Source organism: Physcomitrium patens, chromosome 7 (assembly GCF_059467195.1).
Source record: "Physcomitrium patens ecotype Gransden chromosome 7, ASM5946719v1, whole genome shotgun sequence".
NCBI lineage: Eukaryota > Viridiplantae > Streptophyta > Bryopsida > Funariales > Funariaceae > Physcomitrium > Physcomitrium patens.
In genome coordinates, this window is record NC_143416.1 from 13,015,984 (window position 1) to 13,028,831 (window position 12,848).

At 35.2% G+C, this 12,848-nt stretch overlaps 1 protein-coding gene across 1 annotated transcript; it reads left to right on the forward strand.

The window, feature by feature from the left end:
• The first annotated feature begins 10,398 nt into the window (after positions 1-10,398).
• Positions 10,399-12,848, forward strand: LOC112284426 (F-box/kelch-repeat protein SKIP25). Its single transcript, XM_024524202.3, has one exon. It carries the CDS (start codon positions 11,310-11,312, stop codon positions 12,492-12,494), a length of 1,185 nt encoding a protein of 394 aa, XP_024379970.1. The 5' UTR covers positions 10,399-11,309; the 3' UTR covers positions 12,495-12,848.

A 12,848-nucleotide genomic window follows, 5' to 3' on the forward strand; every position in this document is an offset into this window, starting at 1 on the left:
GCGATACGTGTCAAATCCCTTACTCTAGAAGAAAAAAAGGACGTATAGAGGAAGGTCTATGCTTGTATTGCGGTGAAGAAGGCCACAAAGTTAGAAACTGCCCTAAGAAGCAAAATCGACGTATTGTCAGGACTAGGGGCACATTTGTTCAGGAAAATGAGGATGCCCAGCCACAATAGGAATCGTGTGGCTGGATAGTGAAATATCGCAATAACAACCAGGTTCCTTTCTTTCCGCTCAACCTGCCCTTTGTTTTACAATCCCTTTGCTTATTAGCCCTCAGAAATTGAGAACCTTAGCATTATTAGATTCAAGAGCATCTGCTTGTTTCTAAGACGAAGAATTTGTAAAATGTCTTAAGATCCCTTTAGTACAAAAATCCAAACCTATTCACGTTGAAGTCATAGAGGGGCAACCTTTATTGTCTGGTAGTGTCACCCATGAATCAGAACCTATAGAAATAATGTTTAAGGGCCATAGTAGTCATATTATTTTTAATATTATTAGAACCTCATCAAATCCTGTTATTCTTGGTCTTTCCGAGTTGGAAAAGGATAACCCATCCATAGATTGGAGGTTGTGGAAGATGACCTTTTCCACAAAACGACCCAAGAGCAAGCCTAATAGAAAACCCTGAATAGAGAAATCCTTATTCATTGGAGCAAGAGCGTTTATAAGATCATCCAAAGAAGGCACACCGTTTGTCATTTATGCGGCTCGAACTACTAGGGAGAAGATCTCGACAACAAGTATATCTTAGCAATATAAGGATTTTAAAGACGTGTTTCAAAAGAAGAATGTCAACATGCTACCGAAACACCGACCATATGATTGTGCCATAGACTTGTAAGAAGGAGCACAACTACCTTTTGGCCTAATCTACAATCTATCACAGATGGAGTTGGCGGAGTTGCGGAAGTATATCGACGAGAATCTAGCCAAGAACTTCATTCGTCATTCAAAATCGTCAGCTGGAGCACCCATCTTATTTGTGAAGAAGAAAGATGGCTCGTTGCGGATGTGCGTGGACTATCAAGGCCTCAACAAGGTAACAAAGAAGAATCATTATCCGTTACCGTTGATTTCTGGTCTCTTAGAATAACTTGGACGTGCAAGGATCTTTACAAAAATTGATCTAAGGGGAGCTTACAACCTCGTACGAATCAAAGAAGGAGATGAGTAGAAGACAGTGTTCCGTACAAGGTATGGCCATTTTGAGTATAATGTCATGCCCTTTGGTCTTACCAATGCTCCAACGGTCTTTCAACATATGATGAATGACATTTTTCGAGAGCACCTTGACGATTTTTTTGTCATCTATTTGGATGATATTTTGATATTCTCCAAAAACGAGGAAAAGCATGAAAAGCATGTTCATTTGGTCTTGGAGAAACTATGCGAGCGAGGACTATATGCCAAGTTGGAGAAGTGTTTATTTCACCAAATAGAGATGGAGTTTTTGGGGTTTGTTGCGACTATGAAAGGCTTGAAGATGGACCCCAAGAAGGTGGAAGCAATCGTGTCTTGGGAGGTTCCGAAGACGGTTAGAGACGTACAATGCTTTCTTAGTTTTACCAACTTCTATCAGATCTTCATCAAGAATTACTCTCAAGTTGTTGCTCCTCTCATTCGATTGACATGCAAGGATAAGCTGGAATGGAGACTTCTAACGGAGAAGGCATTTCAAGACCTGAAGACCGTATTTACTACGGCTCTAATCTTGGTACATCCAGACTTTACAAAGACCTTTTATTTAGAAACTAATGCTTTGGATTTTGCTTTGGGAGCTGTACTTTCACAAATGGAAGAAGATTAGAAGCTCCATCTGGTTGCATTCTATTTTTGAAAGTTCTCTGCTATTGAAATCAATTATGAGATCCACGATAAGAAATTTCTTGCTATAGTGGATTCTTTCCAAGAATGGCGTCACTTTCTTGAAAGAGTTGCATACCCAAAGACCGTATACACAGATCACAAGAATTTGGAGTATTTCATGTCGGCTCGAGTTTTAAATCGACGTCAAGCTCGGTGGAGTATGTTGCTATCTAAATTCGATTTTGTTATTACTTATCGACCTGAAAAGCAGCAAGGACTATTAAATGTCTTATTGAGGAGATCGTATCTTTTACCAAAGGCTGGAGAAGCAGCGTTTGATCAACAATGTACGATATTCTTGAAGCCAGAGCAATTTTAGCTATGCGCTACTATTGTGCCAATTGATGCTGACTTCCTGAATCAAGTAAGTGCCGTGACTATTGAAGATTCAGTAGCCATTGATATTAAGCAGCATGCCAATGACGACAAGTTCAAGGTGGAGGGAGATCTTTTATACTTTGAGAAGCGGTTATATATTCCAAAAGGACGAGCACGACTCCGAGTTCTTCAATCTCGCCACGATTTTCCAACTGCAGGACATTTTGGATTCAACAAGACCTTGGAGCTTATTTCACGAGATTTTTGGTGGCTCCAAATGTGAAAGGATGTGAAAGATTTTGCCCTCTCCTGCAACATCTGTTCAAGATCCAAGAATCCTCGGCACGCCCTTATGGACTCCTACAACCATTGTCAATTCCACGTTGACCATGGTCTTCAATTTCCATGGACTTCATCATGGTCCTCCCATCATCAAACTCATTTGACAGCATCTTTGTCATGGTAGATCGGCTTACAAAGATGGCATACTTTGTCCCTTGCAAAAAGACATCATCCAGTGAAGTCACAGCAAGGCTCTTTCTCGATAATGTGTATCGATATCATGGACTACCAGATGATATCGTATCAGATCAAGGAACCCAATTCGTATCAAAGTTTTGGAGATCTCTCTTTGAGATACTGAAGGTGGATATCAAGCTTTCTTCGGCTTTTCATCCTCAAACTGACGGCCAAATGGAACGGGTGAACCAAGTCTTAGAACAATACTTACGATGCAGCATCAACTATCAGCAAGACGATTAGACCACATATCTATCGCCAGCCAAGTTTGCATATAACAACACCCTCCATGCATCGATTCAATACACACCATTCTTTTTTAACTATGGATATCATCCGAAGCTTGATTTATTGAATCCGTCAACAAATAACAATCCAGCAGTTGAAGGATTTGCGAAACAATTATCAGAGCTTCAAAATATGTTGAAGCTTCAATTACAATCTACTCAAGAATCCTACAAGGCGTCTACAGATAGATTTCGGAATCAAGCACCTACTTTCAAAATTGGAGATAAAGCATGGCTTCTTCGACGAAATATCAAGGCGAAGCGACCATGTGATAAGTTGGACTATCGAAGATTGGGACCATTTATCATCTAGAAGGAAATCAATCCAATGGCATATCGTCTGGAATTACCGGCTTCTATGAAGGTACATCCGATCTTTCATGTTTCTCTATTGGAGCCTTATCGAGAGTCGTCTTTTCTTGGAAGAGTGCAATGTCCGCCACCTAGTATTGACATCGAGAACCATGAGGAATACGAGGTTGAAAAGGTGTTGGATTCATAGCAAAGGTGGAGCAAGTTGGAGTATCTTGTTCATTGGTGCGGCTACGACATTAATGAGCGAACTTGGGAGCCAATTAAAAATCTCGCCAATGCGTCGCAAAAGGTACAGGAGTTTCATCAACAACATCCTCATAAACCTAAGCCGGTTCGACGATAGCTTCTTTTTGAAGCTTGCTCACCCAAGAATACAAGAAAGGAAGAGAGCACCACCAAAATTCGTAGTTGATGTAGTTATTTTCTCCAAGATAAAATAGAATTTTTTCAGTAGCCATAGTTTGGTTTTCTGATATAGATAGCCAAGAGATAGATACTATGCCAGTCAAATTATCTCAACCGACTAGCTCACAAAGGTGACCCCGAGATGAAGAACTGCCTACACCACGACGATGATGGAGGATACCAAGTAATCGATCATTGGTGATTGTATTTGAGTCCGAGCCTGCTTACGATGGTCAGCCAGAAGGCGTGTTTGCAGGACAATTTCATAATGAGGACACGGAAGTTCATGCTTAGTCAGAAGTTGAAGGAGTGGGCCACTACCGTTGGCTTCAAGGGTCGATGAACCACTTGCCTCGTGAACAACAGTTGGAGTTCATAGCAGACGTTATGCGACAGATCTTCATTTTCTTACGTTGGTATTGATCAACAACATTGATTCTCAGAGACCTCGAAGCTAAAGGAGGGGGTGATATTAGGGACATAATCCTTAGAACCTTCTAGAGACAAGTTTCTAGAACCTTCTAGAAGCAAGTCTCTGGAACCTTCTAGAAGCTTCTTAGTTGACAGAAGATATTAGGGACATAGTCCTTAGAACCTTCTAGAGATAAGTTTCTAGAACCTTCTAGAAGCAAGTCTCTGGAATCTTCTAGAAGCTTCCTAGTTGGTAGAAGTTGCTTGAGAAGCTTCCTAAATAGAAGTATATATTGGAATCGAGGCTGAAGAGTTCTTCAGTCTTGACAACATATCTCTTGGAGCTCTAGCTCACCTCTCTGGTGTTATTCTTGTATTCATCTGATTAATCTAGTTCTTGCCAGTTCTTCTTGAACTTCTTGTTAGATCTCGAGTCTGTATTTCTATGTCCGTGACACTATTTTACATTCTCTTAATATGTAAAGACTATTTCTCTTACCTCTATAAATAGAAATATATAATTGTTATGAATTGTAAGGTTTTTTAGCTTTTAGTTTTATTTGTTTTATCAAGTTCTTATTTATTTGTTGGTTGAAATAGGTTTTTAAAATATTCGTTTTTAAATAATTTTTTCCTCCATTCTTTGTATTATATTTATCTGTATTTTATTAATTAGATAAATACAGAAAGTAGTTTTTTATTTTTTATTTTTTAAATTTATAGATAAATTTATTAGTATATTAGCTACTTTTATTTTAGTATTTCTTATTTATAATCATGATTAGAAAGTTGGATTGGCTAAACATAATAACGATTTTTTAAAATTGAATTGTAAATACTAAGAAATTATTTCTAGAAACTTAACTTAATAAATTATTTTATAGAAAATATTAAATTATCTAAAATGTGATTAAATAGAAAAAATTATGTTTCTTCTAGGCCAATAAAATATGCAAGTATTTATTGGACCTATAATTAAAATATTTTTGCTAACATTTTATAATCAATTAATAAAATTATTGGTGAATAACTTCTTATGATTTTTTATTACTAAATTTAAAATTTAAGGTGAAGTATCTTCTAAATTTAATTTAATAAATGTTCTCCCGTTTTTGAAAGCAAGAAGTTAATTTTTTGTAGTTATTCTTAATGGTAGAATAAATAGTTTTAAGAATTTCAATTCCAATTTTGTCCAAGTCTAGAGTCTTTTGTCTATCTAGTTCTTTGATTGTTTTTATAATGTAACTATTAAAGATAAGAAATCCAAGATCAAGTTAGTTCTTGTGTCAAACTGTTTAATAAATATATTATTCTAGATATTCCAAAGATGATATTTTAGCAATAGTTGAAATTTAATTCGAAATATAAATTGAAAAAAAAAAAAAAAAAAAAAAAAAACTTGTAGAACTTGTAGAACTTGTATTATTCCAATTTTTTCTAGTACAGTCTTTTAATTATATATTCTAAACTCGCAATTTCGGATATTACTTTTTCCAAATTAAACCACTTTCAAGAACTAAGTTGAATTATAAAAGACAAAGTTACAAAGGACCAAGACTACATCAAGCCACAATCTTTGTATTTGTTGTGTGATTTTGGTGTCTGCTTTCCTCAATAAATTTCAATGTCAGGGGTGTTTATACCATTCTTTTTATCAAATTGGGTATGTCATTACAATATTCATTGGAGGTGGCAATTAAACTGTAATGTTTGCTTCAAAGATAATAGGTAATTCTATTGTTTGAAATAATCAAAGTTGTGATGGTAAGAGAGTTGTTTTCAAAAAAAACATTAAGCATTTTTTTAAATCACAGAAAAGAATTTATTAAGTAATTTTAAATTTAAATTTTCTATTGATTATTACGTGTAAGTTATTTGATAAGATATGGTAATCATAAATACAATCTGTACTGTAGAAGTGAATGATTAATATCAAACCATATTTTTCTTTTCTTTTTAGGCACATCTTAGTTAATGTGGTTTTCACTCATGAAGCAATTTTTGAAGTGAAAGCCTTCAAAAAAATAAATTATTACTTTTTAAGATAATTTGCTAAAAACACATAATAATATTAAATAAGCCTTTGATTTAAAATCTATGGTGGTTCTTGGTTTTAAGCTATTTTTTAAAATAACAAGATTATTTTTTTATTAAGATTGAAGAAATATTTAATATCAATAAAACACCTTCTCTAAGTTTTAATATTAAAAAAAACTTAGTGAACTCATATTTGTATACAATATATTATAATAATTATTTTTTATTACATAGTGATGATCATTATTTACTATAGATTTAAATATCTCTTTGAGACCCACAATAGTAATTTACTATATGAAGTAAGGTGCACTTTCTAATCAAATAGAAAAGATAATACTTACGTACAAGTCTTGTAGACTATTAAAAATCAAGGCATTTTAAAAATATTTCTAAATTATTTAGACATTAAAATATTAAATTTTTAGGATAATTATTTAAAATTTTAGTTCTAGAAAATTTATTTTTTTTAACTTTTTAAAAATTATAACTAATCAAATACAATCCTTTAGAGAAAAAACCAAATGACAACTAATTCTTTGATTATACACCAAATTTACATCTATTTAAGGTATAGACTTTGAAATATAAAAATAAATCATTAAAAAGATTTTAAAAAAATTATAAGAGATTTAAAGCACGATCTATGAAGTAATATCATTAAATTATAATTAGAGGATTAATTTAAAGAATAAAATGAATAGCACTCAAATGTAATGAAATTATATTTTAGAATTAGATTATTAAATAAACATCAAGAGAATTGAATGCTTTTATTTGTAAGATTTTTTAAAAGTTGGAATCGAATAAAAAATAACTAATACCAGAATATTTTTATCTTTATTTATAAGATTTTATTATACTAAAACTTTATTCAAATAGAATTTTTGTCCTTTGGCATGGACCAAATAATTAAATCACAAACAATATCATTAGAATTTGAAGAACTGATGGTAATAAGTGGTCTATTTAAATCTTTTGAATTTAAGAAGAAGGTACAAGAGGAAAATATATCTTTTATAATGAAACATTTTTAAGGTATTAATTTAATATTTAAAGTCATCTACATTACAACTTCAATAAGAGAAATAATTTTATGTACTTACTAGAAGAAATTGTAATTACAAAAGCCAAAAGAATATGGAACTAGCTTCTTATATAGTCTAAGTAAACAATAGAACTAATAAAAACGTTAGCTAGCTTTATATATAAAGTAAACAAGTTTTTATAAAAATACTTAATCAAGTGAAAAATATAATAATTTGGCCATTAGTTATAGAGACTTATATTTTTTAAATTAAAAATTATATGTAGACAAAGAGAAAAAGAATGAATATATATATATATATATATATATATATAGATAAACATATGAAATATAATTTTAAATCAAGTAATTAAACTACAAAAATGTGATTGGCACAAAATTCTGAAATATAGCTAGTAATTTTTCTAATATTTTTTGAAAAAATCCAAATACTTGTTAAAATTTTACCTACAAAGAGTCAAATTCAAAAATTTGGCAAAGAAAAAGAAAAAGAAAAAAACTCTAGTAGCTATAACTAACAAAAACACGAATAATATCCTTTTTAGAACATTCTGGGAAATTTTACAATATATATATATATATATATATATAACCAAAAAAAAAAAAAAATTGAACAACCAAGCAAACAATTATAAACCATAATGAAAGATTCTAAACAAGTAAAAAAAAATCAAAAATCAAAAATCAATGAGAGAATTGTTGTGCAGTGAGAATTTAGACATGCTAAAGCACTCTTTGTGTAGTAACTTGTTTGTTACATAGTTACTATGTAAAGAGAGCTTTAATGATGCAGATGCTGAGATATGTTCACAATGCACAAAATAAGATGCTTCCTGCAGTATTTATGAGACTCTATTCTCATCATACATTGTAAATGCATAACATTTTTTTTTCTGACATGTAATGGTTGTTTCCCTTTTGTTCACATGGACCTTTTTTCTTACCGCAAATGCACATGTCTGCAAGGAAACTCTTGAGCTATGGTCACTTTGTCATTCATGGCCACAGTTTCTTCCAGTTGGCTCCTAATCAAAACTCACAGTATATATATATATATATATATATATAGTTATTAGCAAATGACTATTCATCAGGTTTTAGGGTTTCAAAATCCCTATTCATACATGATTCCTTGGAGTTTTATTTTAGTACATTTATTTTTTGCAAGAATTTAATCTGGTTGCAAAATGAGGTTGAGGGCTGGATGAGGTGAAGCTGTGGGTACCATGAACACAGGATTCTGCAAAACCACCCCCCACATTCAACTTGTGCAAAGAATATTGCCAATTGGGTAGTTGCTTTGGACATCTTGCATTGATTATTCTTAAACTCCACATTGCTTTGTGAGTTATGGGTTTTTGCATTGACTATAATCACAGTTAGGGCTCTCTTGGACTCTCTTCCAGTAGAGGCTAACATCTTTTAGAAAAAACCTTATTACCCTTGGATTATAGGCAGCTAAATTAAGAAAACATGTTAAAAAATTTGAACTTGTCTGAACTCTTCATTTTTAACAAAATTTTTATGAAGATAGTACTAAATAGTTACACAAATGAAATTTTTGTAAATGGTTTTTACTATCCTAATGTTTATGCATCTCAGGTTCATTGAAATTTAACAGTACAAACATACAATACATGTTAATTTTGTTCTTTGTTGCAATAGCATTTGTGTGATATCAAACCCAATAGTGGTTTTAAATATTTTATGGCCCCATCAAAATATAGTTGAATCTATACATATATTTTTTCTGAATACATGAACGTACTTGGTCATCATATCATTTATGTGTTTAATGATATTTTCAATTATAATTTATATCATATACCATTGTAATATTATATTTCACAGTGCTTTAGCTGCTGAGAAAAATGGTTATATGTTATTTATTTATTTATTTATTTTCTTCTTCTTCTTTTACGTATCTTTTCATGTTGATTTTTTTATATACATTGTTTTTCATATGAGTTTAAAATTCTACAGAATTTCTTTAAGAATTTGATTTTTCTTTTTTCTCTCTCTCTTTTTTTTTTTTTTTTTTTTTTTTTTTAAGATAATGAAAGAAGAAGGCTTGATTCAACAATGTTAAGGTTTAGTAGCCAAAAAATAATTGGTAGATTATTAAAACTCAAAATCACTTGGTTCTAAAAATCTTTAAAATTATTTATTAAAATTTTAAAAAAATAAATATTTGGTTTTTTTAATATTTTTTGTATAGTTAGACTTTTATATTATGTTTTTTCAATAAGAATTCAGTATTAACTATATATAAAACTTGAAAATTAATTTAAAAATGTATATATATATATATATATATATATATATATATATACATATATATATTTTTTTTACCAATTTTTTTGCTTGCATAATTATTTATAAATAAGTGATATATGTATGAATATATATATATATATATATATGTTTATTTAAGCTAAAATAAATAGTTATTTTCACTCAATATGGCCCCAGAATCCTCGAAAAAAAGTATAATTATTTTTTATACTCCTGCATTTATTAGCTTTAGTCTTTAAACTGTTTCTCTTTAAATTTCAAATTTGTTTAGATTTTATTTAAAATATTTATTTAATAAATATTTCAATTCCTAAGTTTTAAGAATTTGATTCCTATATTTTAAAAAGTAATCACAAGATTTACATGGATAATATAGTTTTTATTTTTTCTATCTGAATTAAAAATATTCTTCAGTATTTTTTGTGATTTGGTGATTGTTTTTTTATTTCTTAGACTTTTTTCTATTCTCACTTCGAAATATTCTTCTTATTGTACGTTACATTAAATAAAATAATATAAAAATCGACCTATTAATTTTTGTTTGTGTTTGGATGTTTTAGTATCTCACTTGTGCTATGCCATAGCCTCCGAAATGACTTTGAAACCATTGTCACCAAATCAACTCAACTTCGCCAAAATCTCTATTGTAGTGTCAACTCCTCCGCGGGGAATGTAACAATGGATGCTAGACCTGGATCTCACCACGTAGCCCAGAAAGACACAACACACAGAGCGCGAAGGGCTGGGAAGGAGCAAGTACGTGCAAGTTCTCCACTGCAGGCGGAGGTTGGAGAGTAGTGGTAGCGCATCATCCTGCCGCTCTGCAAAGGGGAGGCAATCAGATCAGAGCCACCAGAACTGCTGGTCCAAATATAACCATTGCACCCAAGTGAACCTTTTTGAAGTGTCAGAAGGTTTTTGGGCACCAGTTTCCTGGGCATCGTCGTTACCTTTTTGGCCCCACTGCCTAAAAGGTGTCGTCCTGGACTCTTTGCCTTGAGCGGCTCTCTACCCTCTCTCACTTGCTTGCCCCCCTGGCCTTGCTTCAACGCCAATGCTTGCTTCACCCCACCCAACCCCACCCCCAAGTCCTTTTCTTTTTGCCTTCGTTTTCCCCTTTTCGGCCCTCTCCCTATCTCCTTGTGGCCATCTGTGTGGGTCAGGAAGCGATCGGAGATCTTGGAAACCTGCATCGAAGTTGATGTTGTTGATGTTGTTGTTTGCCAATTCGGTCTCCAGTGTTGAGAATTGATTGATCGTTGGGAGGAGTCACTTGAGGTGACGTGACTGAGAGAGGTGGAGAGTTCGTTTGTGGGGTTCAGGAAAAAAACACGCCGAGAGCGGTGCCGAGAGGTGGGGGTCAGTGAACACCAGGGGTGTGGTCACTGGCGTGAGTGTGTGGGGTAGAGGGTCGGGGATTTTGGAATCGGGTGGGTGTTGTGAGAGACGGAGGTTGCTTCGCTGGGACGTCTTCCAGGACCCGGTTTTAGGTGAGCGCAAGTGCTGGGATTGTAGGTGAGTGAGTGCACTTTTTCGCAGCTATGGTTGCCTATGCGTGGCATTATTCAAAAGTGACGGTACAGATATCCGTAAGTAGTCCATTGTGCATTGCGAGGAATGTCGCGGGAGATGTTGAGGGCGCAGTGGAATAGATGTGATGTCTTTCGGGAAGTGGAGTGACTCGCATTGAGTGGCGAATGGGGGTTGAAAGACGTGCCAATCTCGCAATTTTTTTTTGTTGTGGTTGTTTCGTAGCGGTTTTCCTCCGAAGCACTCTACTCGTGCACTATTAGCTTCAAATGGAGGTTCTAGGCAAAAGATTGCGAGCATCCATGCCTACCGGGACATCCCCACAAGTTCTTGAGACTTCCGGGCAGGAATACCCCAGCCAGATTTTGCACTCCCTCCCGGACCAACTGGCTATGAAATGTCTTGCCCGGGTTCCTCTCTCCAGCCTTCGAGGTGTCAGCAAGACATGGCAGAATGTCATCTATGATCCTTACTTCCAGAGCCTCAGGACAACGAATGGAAGGTCCCAACTGGAATGGGTCTACGCATTGGTGCAGTCGCAGGACAAGAGCTTCCGATGGCGAGCATTCGATCCACTCTCTAGCGTGTGGTATGACTTGCCTCCAACGCCGTACCCTATGGAGTTTCAGCTCCACAATCCTGGGTGCATTGGAGTCTCGTACTTCGTACAATGTGCCAGTACACTGGACAAACTAGTCATGGTGGCGGGTTTGAAGGCCAAGAAAGATGGAAGGAACAGGATGATCATGGAGCCAGCTCTGGAACAACCATACATATTCGACACCCGGACGAGTGAATGGAAGCTGGGGACGCGTTTCAGTGTGCCACGGAAATGGTGTGTCTGTGGGGTGGTTCAGGAGAAGGTGTACGTCGCAAGCGGGTCTGGAAAGGACTGGGACCGAGAAGTGTCCAAGTCTGCCGAATTCTATAACCTTGTGAACGATAATTGGGAGAAGATGATGAGCTTGTCTACTTCCAAGTTCAGCGGAGAAGCCATGACAGCCGTGACAAACGACAATAAGCTGTATTTCGTAAGCGGTCGGGGTGTATTCTCCAAGGAAGGAGTCGTGTATGACCTTGCGACCGACTCGTGGTCGGATATGGCTCCGGGCCTGAAGAGAGGCTGGACTGGTCCGTGCGTAGCCGTGAATGGAAGATTCTACTTGCTGGAAACCCCAGCAGGGAGGCTGAAGGTGTACGTTCTGGAGAAGGACGATTGGGATGTGATCATGGAGGATGCGAGGCTGGGAAATCTGGAGATGTTCGTCGGAGCGAAGGGCAAGATTGTTTCTATTGTAGGGCTAGGGATGGATACTCAGCCAAGTGCAGGGAGCGTTCTGCGAGTGATCGACATTGCTTCTGAGGCTCCGCAAATTTACGATATTCCAGTGAATGAGGGGAAGGTTATCTCGGTGCAAGTTCTGGGAATGATGGGTCGTCGTCCCAATCCATAAAATTAGCAGAGACTCTCATTCGAAAAAGTCATTCAAGTATTGACTGCACGCATGCTCAGTAAAGTCAATCTGCAACTTGTACGAGAGATGCTGTCCCAGGCATCGGCTACGGCTTCAACTTGCTGCTACGAGATATCTCGAGAACCGCACCATGTTTAGGCCGAATACTGTGCTCGCCCTGGACAAAAATCAATTATCCCTGACCCCAAATCAGCAAGGAGATGAAGTCCACTATTCCTCGCACGAGCTAATCGTATGAATCGAAATTCAAAGCACTAGATCGGGATATACTGATGCCCAATACTTTGAGCCCTCTGTCTGACTTCACTTATCAACATGAGCATATTAACCTTT

What these genes read in the sequence shown, in the direction of transcription:
- LOC112284426 (XM_024524202.3), top strand. Translation starts at nt 11,310, where the DNA reads ATGGAGGTTCTAGGCAAAAGATTGCGAGCATCCATGCCTACCGGGACA.